At 48.2% G+C, this 17,957-nt stretch overlaps 2 protein-coding genes across 5 annotated transcripts in view; both read left to right on the forward strand.

The window, feature by feature from the left end:
* The window catches only part of LOC133494946 (GRB2-associated-binding protein 1-like), a 36,853-nt gene extending 30,283 nt beyond the window's left edge, over positions 1-6,570 (forward strand). The window contains exons 5-17 of the mRNA XM_061809254.1: positions 540-636; positions 1,337-1,590; positions 3,024-3,152; positions 3,221-3,386; positions 3,808-3,937; positions 4,000-4,484; positions 4,884-4,966; positions 5,163-5,260; positions 5,328-5,578; positions 5,704-5,749; positions 5,869-5,989; positions 6,061-6,192; positions 6,386-6,570. Of these exons, the coding sequence (XP_061665238.1) occupies positions 1,498-1,590; positions 3,024-3,152; positions 3,221-3,386; positions 3,808-3,937; positions 4,000-4,484; positions 4,884-4,966; positions 5,163-5,260; positions 5,328-5,578; positions 5,704-5,749; positions 5,869-5,989; positions 6,061-6,192; positions 6,386-6,568 (1,917 nt within the window). The 5' untranslated portion in view covers positions 540-636; positions 1,337-1,497 and the 3' untranslated portion in view covers positions 6,569-6,570. The remainder of the gene's footprint in view (positions 1-539; positions 637-1,336; positions 1,591-3,023; positions 3,153-3,220; positions 3,387-3,807; positions 3,938-3,999; positions 4,485-4,883; positions 4,967-5,162; positions 5,261-5,327; positions 5,579-5,703; positions 5,750-5,868; positions 5,990-6,060; positions 6,193-6,385) is intronic.
* Positions 6,571-7,824: 1,254 nt separating this feature from the next.
* si:ch211-63p21.2 (FH1/FH2 domain-containing protein 1) lies at positions 7,825-11,008 on the forward strand. Of its 4 annotated transcripts, XM_061809157.1 has the most exons (10): positions 7,825-8,290; positions 8,357-8,497; positions 8,574-8,756; positions 8,841-8,960; positions 9,033-9,194; positions 9,284-9,534; positions 9,655-9,856; positions 9,945-10,051; positions 10,176-10,249; positions 10,409-11,008. In XM_061809157.1, the coding sequence occupies exons 1-9, from the start codon at positions 7,829-7,831 to the stop codon at positions 10,198-10,200; spliced, it is 1,653 nt and encodes a 550-aa protein (XP_061665141.1). In that variant the 5' UTR covers positions 7,825-7,828; the 3' UTR covers positions 10,201-10,249; positions 10,409-11,008. The 4 variants fall into 4 exon arrangements, with proteins under 4 accessions (XP_061665141.1, XP_061665144.1, XP_061665142.1 ...); XM_061809160.1 differs by lacking the exon at positions 10,409-11,008 and having other exon boundaries at positions 9,945-10,056; positions 10,176-10,298; XM_061809158.1 differs by lacking the exon at positions 10,409-11,008 and having other exon boundaries at positions 10,139-10,247.
* Positions 11,009-17,957: the final 6,949 nt, after the last annotated feature.

The following is a 17,957-nucleotide window of genomic DNA, read 5'->3' on the forward strand; positions in this document are numbered from 1 at the left end:
CAAAGTATGTCTTCACGTGAAATTGGTTTGGGGGGGGCTTTTGTCCTGTGCCGAAAATACATCAATGATGTCATGAATTCATCGAAGTCGGCTGGACTTTCATTACATCACTAGTCGACCTTGTGTACTTTTTTGTTTTTGGGAGTGCGCTGGCTCAGTCAGTAAAGGTTGGGAAAGGCTAAAATCTGCAGGACAACAGAAGAATCCTTTCCACCGATTGGTCGCTCTGTGTGCGACTTGTCCTCTGCTATCTTGTGTCAATATGCATGATCATGTCAACACCTGGCCTGTGTGTGTGTGTCAGGCACGAAGTGGCTGAACATGGAGACAAAATCCCGATTGTGTGTCTGGGAAATGCCATGAATCTGTTCCAACCCCAGCACCACTCTGCATTTGATTCAAGAAATATTACACTGACCTGTATAAAAACACAAAGATAATGCACATGAATGTAAAGAACCGGTTTTATTCTTTTTTTAGAATTATATTATTATTTTGTTATTACGGTAGTATTTGTGTCTTGCATGTGTGACTTCAAGAGGCGCGACCGAGGGAACGTCGTCAGGAGCTGGAGTCGATTAGTCTGCGTGTGAGCATTTGGGCCCGAGTTGCGGTCTACAACAGCAGCTCCTTGAGGTGTGTTCTCCACTTGTATTGGTGCGTTTGACACTTTTCCCCACTGCATCAACTGCTGCATTGGGATTTGTCTTTTTGCTGTTCCACACATACGCTCTCAACTTTTGGCTGAGAACACACACGGTCACAAATTGATCAACTTGAGTTGTTCCATGTATTCAATGCAAAAATAAATAAATAAATAACAATAATAATAATAATAACCTAGAGGGAATAATGGCTCAGTTCCACGTGGATGACTGCAGAGAAGATACACGGACGCAATCTTAAAAAGTTCTGCCTTTCGCCGTCATCCTTGTCTTGAGTTGTTACTGCGTCTAGTGCGTTGTCAGCCATCCAAAAAACGTGGAGGCAAAAGCGGTGGCGATTTTGCCAGATCTCAATCTTTGCTGGGAAAAACTGAGACCGCAGCATTCACGAGCATGACGTGACATTCCTGTTCCGTGGAACGAAATTCAAAAAATTCTCATCTGATGTGGAAAAAGGAAGGTGTAATTTTTCCACGCGTTATGACAAACACGTTCAGCTTGTCTAGTTCTTTTGTTGATTGTCCATTCACAATGTTAGCAAATCCGTTGGAACAAGTCTTGATCGCATTAACACTTTGTAATGTAAGTTCCCCACATCTGTACTTGTACAGCGGTGGCTACGGCACCTTAGGCACCAGTTGAGAACCGACTGCTGCGTTTTCTCGTTCCAGGAAGAAGACGAGGGGGAGCTGGGTAGGATTGTCCCTTGTCGGGGTTGGAGGAGGAGCCCCTCTCAGGAGAAGGAGGCGGAACTCCCGCCCGCTCACCGTCGAACTCCAGTGCGGATGTGCCACCCAGCCTCCGGCTTCGCTCGCGTGACGCTGAACGGAGGATGGACCCGGCGCCCTGGATTAGTGGAGCCGCCGAGGTGGTTTGTGAAGGGTGGCTCCAAAAATCGCCACCAGAGAAAAAGCTTCGACGTTACGTGAGTACAAGCCAGAAGGACCTTTGAATGTACTTTTGCAGCTTGAGCTACGTCCCCCAAACTATTACCAAACATCAGATTTTCATGACATCTCTGTAAAACTAAAAGGAGGTTCTGGAGCACCACTTGAGGCTTGTGTGCGGGCACATGCCTGCTAAGAAATCATCCCGATCACGAGCTTTGTTTTTGACACTTTGATATAGGAGGCGCTTTGTGGTGTCCGTCGCTCCCTTTTCAGTACTTTCCAGCTAACCCTTGCCAAAGTAATCCTCACAATACTGTTCACGTGAAGATTAGGACTAAAGTTCAAGTCGTGTACTTACTTGGTTGCACCCCCTCTGCGTGTGGGTGTTACGTAATCCGTCCTAATTGCTCTCAGCCTACTTGGCAGGTTTTGGTAAGATTGGAACTCACAAAAGGGATTCGCACACCAGTGGGACTCCCATCATCCCGCATCGCCAGTGTGTTGGCTTGGGGGGGTTGGAGGAACAGACATCCAAATCAGGAAAGCCGAAGATGGTTTGTGGCTTGGAGAGCGGCTTGGAAGGAAGTGCCGTTTTGGATCCGTTGTGTCTGCTTGCTGTTGGGAGGAGCTGGAGTCCTCTTTGTTGGGGGGGGGGTGCCACGTTAAGGATGTCATCCACAAAACAGAGAACCCCATTTGACCACTCAATTATATCGTAAGAGAGTGTCAAAAATTTGTACTCAGCCAGCAGCCTTCAAACGCATTTAAACTAAAACAGTTTTTTCAAGTCATTATAAGCGCCAATTCACACTGTGTACGTAAGAGGTTCCTGTGCCTGCTTCAAGTCCCCAGTTGAAGTGGAGTGCAAAACTGCCACCTAAGCAAAGTACCTTGTGTGCTTGTTTTTGTATGTGTTCTGCGATTGGCTGGCGACCACTCGAGGGCGTGCCCCGCATCTCGCCCGAAGATCGCCGGGACAGGCTCCGGCGAGCTTGCGACTTGTGTAAGGATAAAGAGGAACAGAAAATGGATCGTTGGATGTATAAACGCTAAAACCCAAGCAGTGTTTACTTTTGCCTCACAGTAGCATTAAAGCTAACATATTATGCGAAACACCCCAGATGGGCGAAAATGGAAATTAGCATAACGGTTGCAGTGATTCTATCCCTTCAAACAACTGTTAACACACACGCAGCAAACACCTAATACACAACGGCACATTAAAAGTATTTTTTCCTGCGTGGGAACAACAGCTGCTGCACTTCAGTTTGGGACTGTCTCGCTCTCAGTGCTGCTAACGTGTTCCGACGCAAGTCTGAGTTCCGTCTCGCTCTCAGTGCTGCTAACGTGTTCCGACGCAAGTCTAAGTTCCGACTTGCCCGATGTGTTGTCAAAGTCCATTTGGAAAAACTCGTGCGGAAACGACTGCGATTGAAGCAAAGTCATCTGTCTGTGTCATGACCCACAGACGTGGAAGAGGCGCTGGTTCGTGTTACGTAGCGGCCGGCTGAGCGGAGAGCCGAATGCTCTGCAGTATTACAAAAACCCGCATTCCCGACGCCCCATCAGAACCATCAACTTGGGCTTGTGTGAGCAGGTATACACTCTTGTGTAGTACGCGACACGACGGGTAGAGATGGTTGAGGTCCTCCTCCCGTCCTCCAGGTGGACGCTGGCCTGTCGTTCGCCAAGAAGGAATTGGGGAAGAGCTTCGTGTTCGCCCTGAAGACGGCGGAGAGGACGTGGTACCTGGTGGCCGAGTCCGAGGACGACATGAACCGCTGGGTGGCGTCCGTGTGTCTGCTGTGTGGCTTCAAGCCGGGAGAAGAAGGTAGGCTGTCCTTTTTCAAGGAACCCCACCCAACTGACTTTGGTTGAGAGGTGGCCTCCACCCTCGACTGGCCGCTAACCAATCACACCACTTGGGTTTTCGTCTTTCATGACTTTAGGATGTGGGAGGAAATGAGTACAAATGTTTTGGTTGAAGTTCATAGCTGCAGTACCTCCTGGTGAGCCACAGAGGGAAGATTCAGAAAACCAACTTAAATGTGGTTTGGTAGCTCAAGAAATACGAGAGAGAAATAATAATAATAATGCGTGGTCATTGCTTTTGGAGATGGCAAATTGATGAATTTCTTTCTGCCAGTTTTGTTTGGTCCTGCGATGTAAACTATTTGCCTTGGCTGAATAAAGTCTGATCAACAGCGTGCTGTCCTCTTCGTCTTATTTCTCGCAATTTTCACTTCTTCCAGTCCCTAAAAGTCCTCCCCTTGCCACGGTCGCAGCGTCCGCTCCGCCTGTACGATCGCCCCCCCTGGAGGCCGAAAGTGGTCATGCGCAGGAGAGCGACGTGCGGCTGAGACGACGGCAAACCTGTTTCAGGTAAAACAGCGGTCCGTCTTGCTCTGTTGCCATTATATCAGGGTCCGTGCTCTTCCCTGCAGGCCCCCCGAAAGTTCCTTGACCTCTCAAGAAAACGAGAGTGACAACCGCTTGCCTCCTTCCTCTTCCTGTTCCCCCTCTACTCTTGGCACCAGGCTCCCCCCGTCATCCTTCAACTCCCGGACGTCAGTTTGGGTAGCCGGCCCGCTAACGGGCACCCTCAGCCGGTCTCTGGACTTCAGCGTAACTCCTGACCTTCTCAGAGGCGGCGGGAAGCCTCAATGCCACCCCTCCCCGCACCCCAGGAAGCACTCTCTGGATTTCCACCTGCGTCCCGTGGCGATCCCCCTCTTTGATGCCGCTCCCCACTTCACACCTGTGACGCAGCCGGTACATTCCTCCCCCACCCCGAGGATGACGCCGATAAACCAGGCTGAACTTTGCCCTTCCACTCCGACCCCCCCGCCCCGCCCACCCAAGCCTGTCGTTGTTGCAGCTCAAGGAGAGAGTCCCCCTGGGGGGTACTTGCGTGGAGACTCGCTCTCAGGTGAGGAGGCGCCTCTGTTCTGGCAACTGACCTCACTTCCCTTGCCGCGCCCACATCTAACTCACAAATACTACAGTATGGACATGACAATTTGGGAACGGAAGATTGGCATTATAAATAATCTGAGTAAGATTGTTTTGAAGAACTGTGGTAGAAATTCAACTGTAAAGTATTTGTGGCACAACTGGATTCCTTTGAAAGCTGAAATCCGAGAACATTGCTCACCTTCCTTATCTTAGCCAAGGGCTCTCAGACCTGTTAGGTCCACGGATCCCTTACAGGGGGGAGCATTTCCCGAGAACCTCCTCATAAACTGAGCATCGGTTAAATCTGCCGACCATGCCATAGCAAGTAAAATGCTGATTTCCTTTTGGTGACCTTGTCGCTGTTTATCTCCAGGCCAGCAGTCGCTATCAGCCGCTCGCTCGCCGTCTGACCGAGTGAGCATGTTTGACTTCAGCGACCGCTTCAACAGCTACTTTGTGAGTTTGAAGACAATGAGAATAATTGTCGTCGTTTACATTTTGGGTGAACCCCCAGTGCACAATTACTTTTACAGGTCAACTTAATTGATCCTTTTCTCATCCTTTGAACGCACATCTTTGTTCAGATTGAACCCAATTGCAGAATTTCTGAAATTTGAATCTGAAGTGCATGTTTGACTCGAGCTGCTGTCAGTTCAAAAAAGGCATGATACCGCTGGCAGACGGAGACTCAGACGAAAACTACGTTCCCATGAGCGCCGCCGCCACGGGCCGCTGCTCACGACATGGTCTGTTTTGCCAACATGCTAAAGTCTCACATCGCCTCAAACTTGAGGACATAATATTTGGATCCTTTCAGGCCCTCTGAGGTGCGCGACCATCGCCAGGAGACCAATTACGTCCCCATGACCCCCGTTCCTGCTCACCTCCCTGCCTCGGCGGACCCGGCGTCTTTTGGGAGTCAAGTGCCGCTGCCCGATGACACGGACTTCTGTAACGCCCCCCTGACGCCGACCGCTGCCCTTCCCCTCCGCATGAGTGTGGCCGGCGAAGGGGACCCGGGGGCCGTGCCCCCTCCCATCCACCGCGATCTCAAGCCGCCGCACAGTGGTGAGGATGCTATTGGCAGAGTTAGATCTGAAACCCCCTCTGTTAAGTGGTATCTTATTTCCTGATCAACTGGTTATTGGCTTTTTAATTTTTTTTTTTTTTACCCACTTTGGAATGGCACGAAGTCCCGCCCCCTGTGCACTCACCTGTCTCTTGGACCTTTACAAGAGGGTATGGATCTTTTTTCTTCTATTTTGATTGTATGATCCACTCTACACGCTAATTGCAAAGAATCTCCACAAGCACCCAGGCTCAACTCAGCTCCTCCCTGAATGTTTGTGTGTCCGCAGCAGGCATTCAGCCAGACCGACCTTTTCGCACAGTTCATCCCCTGCCTCGGATTCGGACAATGTCGGTGACAGCTACGTCGCCATGACGACCTCCAGTCTGAGCTTTGACGCAGGGCAACGTGTAAATAACTTTCTTCCACCTCCTCGTCCTCATGGATTCCTCCTTATTTTTCATTTATTTTGCGCATGCAGTCCCTGAAGCTCATGCGCCACCGCACCTCTGAGGGCGGGCCCGGCAGCTCGTCAGAGCAGAGAGCCAGAAGTGTCTCACAAGTGGAGTACTTGGACCTGGACCTCCACACGGGGCCCTCAACATTGAGACAGGTGAAAAGTGCTCTGTGGCGTATGTTTGGATGTTATGAGGTGTTTTTTTTTTTTTTGTTTGTTTTTTTTTTTTGGTCCATGGAAAAGTGTCTCCAGTAAGAAATCCCTGCATTATTGAATTCTTATTTAATGAAAAACTGTCAAATGTCAGTAGACAGAGTAGGAAATGCAAAAACGTGTGATCACACCGCAGAAACGTTGCCCGGATGACATCGGCGGCACGCCGGCAAAGGCTATGGAGGAGTGTGACAGTGTTCAGCGTGTGGACTACGTGGTGGTGGTGGTGGACCCCAAGAGGACCAAGGCCCCGAGGAACACCAGAGAGACGTGGCATGACGGCAGGATGTCCACGGAGAAGTGCAAGGAACACAGCTGAGATTGGGGAAAAAAAAATCAAAGAAAATGGAGCTTAGTTTACAAAAATGATTCCACATTGGACTAAGCCTGAACTAACTTTTAGGGTCAGTTCTGCAGCTCATGATGTCTTCTGCTACTTTTTTCGACAAATTGAATAAGTCATCCAGCCCTCTGTTGTCTTTGCTGCTTGTTCAGTCATTTTGGTCCTTCCGTCTCAGAACTTCAAAAGTCCACATCGAGTGTGTTTGTTTTGGGGTTGTTATTTTTCCATGTATGAGCTTTTGGAATCTCTGGTTTGAATATTGTGTTGTGTTTTTTTTTTTTTTTTAAATCGAATTGTACAATTTTCCAAGCAGACTTCCCCGTGTTGCCGGCTATTTTAGAACGCTTTTCCCCTCGCCACCACTGTTTAAAGAGACGTAATTCCTAAAATGGAAGATGTTGTGGTAAATCTCTCGTATGTTGCGGAGATGATTGGCAGCTCTCGCTGCAGGCCCCCCCCAAAAAAAATTGCAAGATGAAGCAAGCGGGTTACGCCTTTTATCATCATACAACATTTAAGGAAGGCTCCCCTCCCAAACTTCAGCTCAACTTTCCCCTTTATAGTTAAAGAGATGAAATGCATTCATTCAGCTGTCATTTGAAAGCCAAAGCGTGGACAATAACTTGGTACAACTGCCCGTTACCCGTTGCATCAACAGGTCAAAGCATTTCCATTTGGGTCTAAATCTCCCCCGAGAGCGTCAGAGCAAACAAGATCAAGTGTGACGAAGGGAGGCAACCTCATTATTGCTGCAAGTCAACCATGCAAATGACTCTGGAGATCACGGCCAGATCACGTCTGCGAGTTCTCTTGCTTTTGCCTTCTCGTACCAGAATGGAATCGACTACAATTAAGATGGCAAACAGCTCGCTGATTGTTGATGCAAGGTTGACTGCGACCCAAAATCTCAACAGCGTCGAGGAGAGGTGTGTGTGTGTGTGTGTGTGTGTGTGTGTGTGTGTGTGTGCGCGTGTGTGTGTGTGGTGTGTGTGTACAACCAGCAGATGATGATGATATGGGCGATAAGGAAATGGAAGGAAAGGGCGCAGCTCATATCAACTCCGCCAATGCGCCGGTTCACTCTCAGAAGGAGGACGAGCTTGAACACATGAATGATGTTTTTACGGTAGGTTGTGAATTGGCAGATGACTAGACCAACTTTGGCTTGTACCGCTTGACCCAGGTTGAGAAAAAGTTTGGAGCATACAAAAGAAAGGAACTAACCGGAGACACACCATGAACGATTTGGAGCAAACCAAGGACAACCCGCCAAAGGGGGATTTTGACCAACCCATGTTAGTCAAACCTTCAACTCGCCTCCGCCTTAACACGTTTGACTTCACGGACCTTTGGGATGAGGAAGAGTCGGACAGAGACTGTGCAGAAGAAGAAGGTTCCACCTCGGGAAGCATCTCAAACCAGGAGGGGTTCTGTGGTGCCTTGTCACCTCCACCGCCCCCTCCTCTTGACCCCCTCATCTTCATGGACTCACCCAAGAGAGCTACTGATAAAAATGTGACCCTGAAGCTTCATTGGCGGGCATTCCAGAGTGTGACTCCACTCCCCAGGGCCACTCGCTTTGGGACTCAGACCATCTGGACCCTTCTTGAGCCGATCCGTTTGGATACAAAGCGCCTGGAGTTTCTGTTTGAATGGAAGGACAAGAGCACTTGCTTGAGTGTTGCTCGTGGACAGCGGGTAAGAGCCGTCGCGAAGAAGTCAACGTAATCCATCGTCATCCTGAGCTTCCTTCTTTCAACCCAGAAGCACACTTCAGTCTCAGTGTTGGGGATGAAGAGAAGTAACAACATCACCATCACCCTGAGCAGCCTGCCTCCACCCCGCCTGCTCCCACCTGCGATTTACAGCATGGACGGCAGCGTACTTGACCGAGAAGACATTCAGGTGCCGTCCTGGTCATTCAAGTCTACGCAGAAGCCCGCCGTTGTCATTTTGCCGGAAGATTTCTCATGCTTTGCAGAGGCTTCAAACGCTTATCCCGACGGAGGAGGAGCTGTGTCTGATCAGGGAAGCCAAGGCTCAGAACCCAAACTCCCAATTGGCCCCGGCTGAGCTCTGCCTACTGGCTTTGGGGGAGATCCCTCACCTGGGCTCAAGACTTCGGCTGTGGGCCTTCGTGCTGGATTACGACTGGTTAGAACAGGTGAGTGATGAGCACCCTGTTTGACTTGACGGCAAGCTATTTTGTCTCCAGGAATCACATTTCCACGCACCTCCTATTTGTTAGGAAATCGCCAAGCCTCTCTTCTACCTGAAGCAAGCCATGGAGCAGTTGGTCGGCAGCCAGACCTTCAGACACGTTCTTGCGACGGTGTTAGCCATCGGTAACTTTCTCAACGGATGTAAGGTGAGCGTGATTCCTGAGAAAGCGGGCGGAAACCCGCCAGCGTTCTGTCATCTGCTGTCCGTCGCGTCCCAGGCCCGCGGTTTCGAGTTGAGCTACCTGGCCAAGCTATCTCAAGTGAGGGACACGCGTTCTCGCCAACCTCTCCTCCATCACGTCTGCGTGCTTCTCCTGCAGCTCTACCCGCAATCCTCAGACCTCTACTCGGACCTGACGACCGTGAGCAAAGCTGGCAAGGTGTTGTGCATTTGTGTTGGCTACTTGTCCTTCACAAATTCCACTGTCAAGAGTTCAGTCACGGTTCAATTGGTCCTGTGGGTTTCCAGTGTGACTACTCCCTGGTCCTTGGTAACTTGGACCACCTCGAGGCCTTGTCTAAGGGGTCGTGGGAGCAAATGAAGATGTTGGATCAAGCGGAGGAATGGAAATGCTCAAACGGGGAAAAGAGACGGCTTGTTAGAGAAGGGGAAACCCCGGGTCTCAGCGGCGCCCTCAGTCACAGGCTGCCAAGTCTTTTGAAGGACTGTGAGGACAGGACCAAAGTCCTGAGAGCCGTGCACCGTAGGGTTATCAACAGGTGAGTTTGAAGCTTGAAGGCCCCTTATATGGATGTGTTGAGATCCTCTCAGCAGCTTCAAAGTCACTGAAATACATGTTCTTTCGGTTATGCAGCTGTAAACAAAGTCAGTATTTGCAGGTTCCATTCATTCCTGCTGTTCCTGGGCTACTCCAAAGCAATGGTGCGAGAAACCAGGGCTGAGGACTTCTGTAGGACCATCAGTAACTTCTCCCTGGAGTTCCGGGCAGCTTGGCAGGCTGTCCTCCTTCAGAAAGAGCGTGCCGCGAAAAGCCCAGCTCCTCACACGCCTGCAAGAAGGACCAAATGTCACCCATCTCAGGCACATGCACATATACGGTATATTTATAATTTATATCATTTATAATTCCGACAAGCATTGGCTCACTGGTCCTCTGCTGGTCTACCAGGAATGTGAGCAACACTGCATGCTGGAGGAAGTGCTGAGAACACCAGAAGCCACCTCCAGGCTGGACCTGGTTCGGCCTCTGCGGCGCAAGAGGATTCCAAATTTGAGGTGAGGTGAGGACTAGTAGCAAGAAAAAAATAAATAAATCTTTATTCACCTCGTGTTTACACGCTTTGCTTACTACTACTACTGTAGACGATGAAAGTAAGTACCTACAAATTGATCCATCCAGCCATTCTCTGAGCTGCTCATCCTGACGGGGGTCACGGGAGTGCTGGAGACGATCCCAGAAAGGAGGTGGGCAAGGTACAACCCTGAACTGGTTGCCAATCAATTGCGGGGAACACAGAGAAAGACATTGCACTTCCAGCCACACCTTGAGGCAATTTAGTGTCCAGTTCATGTTCATGGGATTTGGGATTTTCTTTGATTTTTCCTTTTTTTTTTTTTTTTTTTTTAAACCAGGGATTGCCTGAACTTCTTGTGAGCGGTTTGAATCGGTGTACCTACTTAAAAACAACAGGACAACTTTTCCATTAATTTTGTCCCGAGCGACAAATTCACTTGTTTATATACAGGAGAAAAAAGAAAAACGACAGAGAGCCTGTGAGGTTTTCAGTGGCATTTCCGTCAATTATTGATTCTGTCAGTTTCATTTTCAAACATAGTTGGAGTCGGATTAGTGCCACAAAATAAAATACAGTCTGGATCTTGACATCCACAGGTAAATAAGCAGAAAGTGTTCTGTGTTTTTTTTTTTTTTTCACACCTGTTCAGTCAAGTGCCACCCAAACAGTGCGATAAACTCGCTAAATTACATTCATCAAATATGACGATAGAAAGTACACAAGAAGGCACTTCTGTCATGCAAAAACTGACTCGTGTGTACATACACCAGTGTAAATGTAATGTCTTCATAATGTATCCAAAAAAGGGTGGTTTCCAAACTGAACTGTCAAGAGGTTGTCATTCAATGTATGTTTTTACTGCTGTCAATGTATTAGCCCAAGTCCTGCACAATAAATGATGTGTATGATGTGGATTTGACTGGAGAGAAAAAATATATAATTATAATTCCATATTGGACTTGCATGTCTTAGGGTACCGGAAGTAACCTTCAAATGAGGCATCTTTTCATGTGCAAGTGCGAGGATTTGCCACATCCAACGTGGCGGCACGGACCTGCACTGTCGATCTTCTTACCACAAGGCGGCGCAAGCCTTCGCGGTGAGGTGAAGCTGCGCTCACTTAATGACTTCCGAGTTGCATTTTGGCGGGAAAAGGTTGCTCCCGTACCCGGAAGTGGTGCAGTATTTGAATTTTGTCAACGTCGCGAGCAAATGGCGACCCGCCTATGGTTTTTTTTTTTTCTTCCCCGTTTGCGGTGGGGCTCAGCGCGTCCAAATGCGGACTTTGTGCTGGGGTTTCGCTCTCCCGACGATTGGAGGCAGCTGTGCGCACTTGATGGGATCCATTAAATGAGCACAGGTGGACTTAGTGACACAAGCAGCAAAATGGCGGATGCCTGGCATGCGTTTACTCAGCTCAGCAAGTACGCGAGTTTCATTTGTGAATGTTTTTCTTTTTTTTATAACGTATGTTGATTTATATTGGACGTGTTTTCCAAGGTGACCTCGAGTTCGTTGCAGGTTTCTCACTTCGAAGGGCGAGAGCAGCGTTCCAGCCAACGTTTGAGGTATGGCGTTTGCTGAGCACATCAGCTCACAATTTGCTGGAAAGTTTTTGATTTCTTTTGATGGAGGGTTCAAAAGGCTGGCGGGGGTGTGCGTGTCTGTAAATGACACTTGATGGCTTTGTGGTTTTGAATTGAACTGTAGATTTCACACTTTTTTTTTTTATGTCCTTTTGTGTTCAGATCCAGCGTCATTTTTTTTTTCCTCACAGGTCTTTACTGTGAAATGTTTTTTGTGTGGTGGTATAATCCACTTTACTTTCAGTCTTAATGTTCATGTGTATTTGATTCCTGGACCTGTTTCATTCACCCTGTTATCCAGTGAGGTGTGTGTGGGTCATTTTTTAAAAATAGATATTTTGGGTTCTTCTGCTCTGTTTGCCGTGTTGCAGAGGTGGAGCTGGATCAGATGATTAAAAACTGGCACAAATGAAGTGACCAGCACCCTATTAATGGTTGCATGTCTTTTGCAGGGCGGATGAGGAGACTATGGGACGAGAGGAAGGACAAATTCATCAGAGCGGGGGTCAAGCAGCACACGAGTTGGCGTCCGGCCAAAGGCTGCATGTAGTTTGGTGACAGGAGGGGGGCAAAGGACTGGGCTTTGTGGCACACCTTGTGTACCAATCGATGGTGATTGTGTGAAGTGGGCAGGCGTGGCAAGCGTTCATAGGGGTGATTGTTGGACGTGTTTGCAGGATCCTGCTTGAGTTGTTCGGCTAGTTGTGTGGCTCATCTACGTCCGGAGTAGTTTTGTGGGTGGATTGGAGGGCGGAAACAAATCAAAGGTTAGTTTTGACCCGTGAAAACTTAGTCTTTGCCTTGTCTACCCTGTTGGGTATGTCGTCGGTCCGCTTGGTGTTTCGTCTCCACTCACGAGGTGTGCACCAACTGACGGCGTTTGCTTGTGATTTTTGGAGTGAGCTGTGCATTTTGTCAAAGCAATGTTTGTACGTGTTCATAATTCAGTGACAAATTTTCAAGTTTTGTTTTTCAGACATTAGCATTTGACTTTTGTTCTGCAGCTGACTGAAGCTCTTTGGTATGTTTTGAAAAGTGCTTTATTTGAAATAAAATGGCATTGTACATGTAACGTGTGCAAAGATATTTCAGACGAAAAATGACATGCACAGTCAGGCATTAGGTCTCTAGAATATGCAGGCCTTTGAAGGCAAATCGATCACTAAAAGGATTAAAAGTTTCCAAAATGGCAACATTTGCACACGGGGGGGGGGGGGGGGGGTTAAAAAAAAAAAAGGGACATATATTGGGGGGTAAAATTGTAAATATTTTCAAATTGTGCGGGGTTTAAAAAAAAAAAGGGACATATATTGGGGGGTAAAATTGTAAATATTTTCAAATTGTGCGGGGTTTAAAAAGACGTTGGATGCCTGACAAGTTGCAGTCATTAAGTTTGAAAGTGATGCTTTTTTTTTTTTTTAAGTTGCTCCATCTTTTCTCTTTTGGACTCGGTCCGTTTTGAGGTCCTCCTTTCCCTCCCGTTAAGGAATACCTTAACCCGACTGCACGATAATTCAACATTTTTTTTTTTTTTAGACCATGTACAGTATCATGTTTGTTTTTAGAAAAGTATTGGAGTTCAAAGACTGTCCACAAGGCGGCGCTCACAAGATGACTTCAGTCGACTGCCAATAACTTCCCGATGACGTGTTGTTTCTGCCATACCCCGATAGGTGCATGAAGACGCCGAGTGACTCCCTTCATTGTGTATTTTTCCGGGGAAAACTCGCTGAATTTTGTGGCCGAAAAACGCTCGCCTCGGCTCTCCCTTGCGGCGTGAGGGGAGGAGCTAATTGGAGGCAGGTGCACACCAGCGAGCCATCAAGCTGATGCAGGTGCACTAATGGGCATGAGCAGCTAAGCGGCGTTTTTCTCACGCAAGCAAGCAAATGTTTGTTGCAGGCTTCTCACGTCGAAGGAAAGGTTTGTGTGTGGGTTTGCTCGACCGTAGCGTGTTTGCACGCCACTTTGGGCTGAGCACTTGAGTTTCTTTTTATATGATTTTATTATTTTTTTTTTTTTTTTTTTTGCTGGCCGGCTCTTCTGTGTGTTCTTTTTTTGTGAAGATTCAAATTAGTCTTTCTTTTGAAAGGTGGTGCGTCATCCAACGGGAGCGTGTACAAAAAGTTTCCAGCTCCCAAATAACGACACTTGTGCTTTTTTCAGGTTGTAAGAGGATCCTGGCCAGGTGGGAGGAGGTCAAAGGACGACGCCACTCAAGCAGTTTCGCCCGTGGAAAAACAAGTGACCAGCAGGGGGCGGAATAGTATACTTTGTGGTTTGTCTTGGCTGATTGGAGCTCCAGTTTGGATTTGTGTTTTCGCGAGGTCTGATTTGTGACGCCGGCAGGCAGGCAAAGCGTTGGGCAGTCAGTCAGGTGTCGTGAGCAGGGTCGTGCTCGAGGCGGTCCGGAGTCGTTTGGCCGGTCGCGGTTCGGGATGGCGGTTTGAAAGGCGGAGGCGCACGTTGCGGGGTTTGGGGGAAGACTCCGAAGTACTGGTCAACGCATAAAACATTTTGCTCTGTTTTACGCCTCCCCCAGGGTGGTGGAGATGCAGAATCTGGCACCGCACCAAGAGGATCCGCACCAGGGTCAGCGGTTCTTATAGACCAATCAGAATCATCTCGATGGTATAGGTATGTCAAAAACGAGCAATTGGTCGCCACTCGAGTATACGATCATTGACAAGTTCAGCATCCAGACAGATGTGACAAAACGGGCTTGGAAAGAAAGAAGTTGTTGGAATGTCTGCGTGGCTAAAGTGGACGGGGAGGCCGCAAGAGGATTTTGGATGCGGAGCTCCGGCAGTGTGCAAGTCCTGGAGGAGGAGTCGGCAGCAGTTTGGAGGTGCAGTCCGCTTAAATTTGCTGAAACGCAAATGTACTTTTTTTTTTTGCATTTCGCTGTGTTGGATTTGGGGAAGAATACAGAAATGGGACAAGGGGAATAAGTCCTTCCTCATCCACCCGGCCCCCCCCTTTTCTTCTCCACAGGATTCCCAAACAATGGTAGAAACGGTCCACCACTTCAAGGTCGAAGCACCGACTAAGGGAAGTGTCTTTCTTCCACTTGCTGTTCGTCGCCGCTGACTCGCATGATTTTTGACCTTTTTTTTTTTTTTTTTTTTAGGCTGGCACTTTGAGTAAGTGAACTAAGTTTGGCCTTTTGAGCTGCACTCCATTGTATTTGTTTCCCCGTTTAGGTGCGGTGGATTGGACGAGCGTCATAAGTCCTTGGACATCGTGAACCGATCTTCAGCAAACTAAATGATTTCTCCTCCACCCCCACCTCGCTGGAGCATTGCCAAAGAAAAGCGGGAATGTTCCGCCACCTCAAGATCCAAGTACGAGCGAAGTGTCTTTCTACCACTTGGCACGTTTTTTGCCATTCACTAATTCACAGGGGGGGGGGGGGTGTGCACGCACGGAGTCGTGTTTTTTTTTAACATTAATTTGGCCCTTCTGAAGTTTAGTGTGGACTTTCAAGCTGTCATCTGTCCCGATTGGTCAACGCCAACTTTTTGCTTTCAGGGGCAGCGGCGGATTGGGCAAGAACACAGAAATTGCAGAAAGATATAAGTTATGACTATCACGCATACAGTATACGTGACATGTGAGTGGCGCGGTCCCAACGTGATTCTTCCTCGTGTTGATTAACTTTGAGCTGCGGTGGAGTGGAGGAAAAAAATGCTGTCCAGTCGGGGTCCTCAAAGGCTTGTTGGCTGACCTCAGCCCAGACCCGCGTTCAACAAGAAATTGTGCAGGTGAGCAGCGTCCAAATGGGCTGACAGAGATGTGACTGCGAAGTTGTCAAAATGTTTTAAATTAACGGCAAGTCGCACGGTGCAGTAGTGCCGACCTGAGGGAAGGAGCTGGAAGAGGATTTTGGAGGCAGAGCTGTGCAGGTCCTCAAGGGGGGCTTGAGGGGCCGTCTTTTCAGCAGTTGAGCTTGGAGGTGGCGACCCCGTGAAAACCTCGTTGCGGGGCGACGACAACACGTGGTCAAGCTGCTCGACGAGGGGGGACTTCCGTCTCTCGGTGAGGACGCGTCACCAGCGTAACGTCGACGTCGGTGCGCTTCTCCCCCCGCGGCGTCCCAAAACAAAGGCGCCAACCGGAGGGTGAGTCTGTCGTCGGTCCGCTTGGCGTTTGCCTCCGCTCACTAACTCACTTGGTGTGCACCCACTAACGCCGTTTGCTGTGCATTTTGTTCAAATCTTTGAACGTCTTCATAATTCCGTGTTGATGAAACTCTTGTTTCCCGCCAAAATGTATTTGACTTGTTCTGTCCTTTTACACTTTCGTATGTGACAAATGTGCTTTATTTGTAATAAAATGGCTTTGAACTGTTTTTATCGTGTGCAAATACATTTCAGACTAAAAATGACTCTCACAGTCAGGCATCTTAGCGCCCTAAAATAAGTTTGATATTTCGGCCTTTGACAAATAGCATAAATTTCCCAAAGTATAAATGACTGGATTTTAAATGTAGACACAATTAAAACAAAATCTGCAGTAAGAGGCAAAATTTGCTTGCGGGGGTTAAAAAAAAAAAAAAAAAATCTCAAAGGACGTATTGTGAGATGATGGGGTAAAAAATGAAAGTGGTCAAATTGTGTGTGATTTAATGGAAAAAAAAAAAAATTGTACAATGAGTTTTTGTTGGATGCCTGAGAAGTTGCAGTCACAGTTTTTGAAGTGAGTTTTCGTTGCTGTACGAGCTGCTGCGTCTTTTCCCTTTGGGGTCCACCTTTCTACCCGCTCCCACTGCAGGTCAGTCCTCGGCGAACGTCGCGGTCCGAGGGGATGGATTCCGGGGTCCCCCTCACCTGGCACGCCGCCGGCGATCCGGAACAAAAGGTCGCCCCGCTCCAACCGCACGGGGAGGGTCTGTCTTGGTTCTGAGTTTGTGGCCGCTCGCGCTCTGGGGATGCAAGAAGCGGGAACGCAAGTGGGATTTGCGGTCAAAGTTAAACGGTGAACAGGTGGGGGCAGAGTCGCGAGCCGTGTGGCTTCCCTTGGTCGACGAGCAATGGAAGGAAGTCGTTTGGTAGTCGGTCTGATTGTTGTCACGAGGGCAGGCGTGTAAAGGCCGGCGGTTGGATGTTTTCGTTTGGGTTCGGCGTTTGCTGTGAAGCCGACTTTGAGACGGTCTGGCATGTCCTGGTCCTGGTCCTGCGGGTCGCTCCCCTTTAAGTCCACCTGCAGCCCTTGAATGAATGCGAGAACCAACAGCAAAAACTCATATTTGGTCTTGTTTCAGGGACCGGCGAATGGCAGAACACAAGATGAACGGCTTCATTTCCCCGTCAGGCAAGTGTACAAATATCGCACATGAACATCTGTGACAACATGTTAAAAAGGTCTCTCCTCCCCCCCCCCCCCAAAAAAAAAAAAAAATTATAAAAATCCATCTAGAACAAAGTTCTTCCGCCGGGGGCCAAGCACCAGGGATACAGGCAGAGTATGTCTCGCTTCTATTTGGGTGTTTGTCCACTTCCTCACTCACTCACTGGGTGTGCACCAACTAATGCTAACTCTTAATTTTTTTTTTTTCTCCTTAGTTTTGAGATGTGCTTTGATTATGGCAAAAATTGTCAAGTTTGTTGGTCAATAAAATGTATTGTGAGGTGTTTGATGGAAAAAAAAAAGGTCAAAGTCAGAAGTTTTCATGACTTGGGTTGAAATGGAATGTTTGACAATGAAACCATTTGATCAAAAATTTGTCTGTTTTTTTTTTTTTTTTTTTGGGGGGGGAACCTGCAGGTCTTTTTTTTTTTTTTTTCCCTGAAATTTGTGTTGAACAAATAAATTGACTTTGTGGCGGTGTCCGACCCTTCTTTTAATCGTCTGCCGTTTCCGTCCTCGAATCGAAAGTCTCCTTCCAAATGTGTTCAGAATCCAAAACCAGCCGAGCTCAAACGGTGGAGGGCGGAGGTCAAAGCCAAAATGCCGAAGCGGCATCGAGCGACGACGACTGCACATGAACGGAAAAAGTTGCCGGCAGAGGTGAGCTCAGCCCCGAGTGCGAATCTTAAGTCCGTGTTGAGAAGTTTTTTTTTTTTCTAATGCATTTCAGAATATGTCCACGTTTCCGTTCTATGACTTGCGCCGTATGCGCTTGTCCCAAGTGGGTTATTTAATATATATATAATTTTTTTCAATGCCATTTAAAATGTTTTCTCTTTTTCAAATGTTATGGAAAGCACATTGAGTTCGCTGGTGTATGAAATGCGCTTTCCAAGTCAATTTGCTTTCCTTTGCTGGGGCGTCCCTGGGCCGCAGACGCGCGTCGAAGTG

The sequence above is a fragment of the Syngnathoides biaculeatus genome, chromosome 21, assembly GCF_019802595.1.
Source record: "Syngnathoides biaculeatus isolate LvHL_M chromosome 21, ASM1980259v1, whole genome shotgun sequence".
Taxonomy (NCBI): Eukaryota; Metazoa; Chordata; class Actinopteri; order Syngnathiformes; family Syngnathidae; genus Syngnathoides; species Syngnathoides biaculeatus.

Coding starts and splice junctions, on each gene's coding strand:
- si:ch211-63p21.2 (XM_061809157.1), top strand. CDS start 7,829: ATGAACGATTTGGAGCAAACCAAGGACAACCCGCCAAAGGGGGATTTT. Junction 8,498..8,573: donor TTGACCGAGAAGACATTCAG/GTGCCGTCCTGG, acceptor CATGCTTTGCAG/AGGCTTCAAACGCTTATCCC. Junction 9,857..9,944: donor CCAAATGTCACCCATCTCAG/GCACATGCACAT, acceptor CTGGTCTACCAG/GAATGTGAGCAACACTGCAT.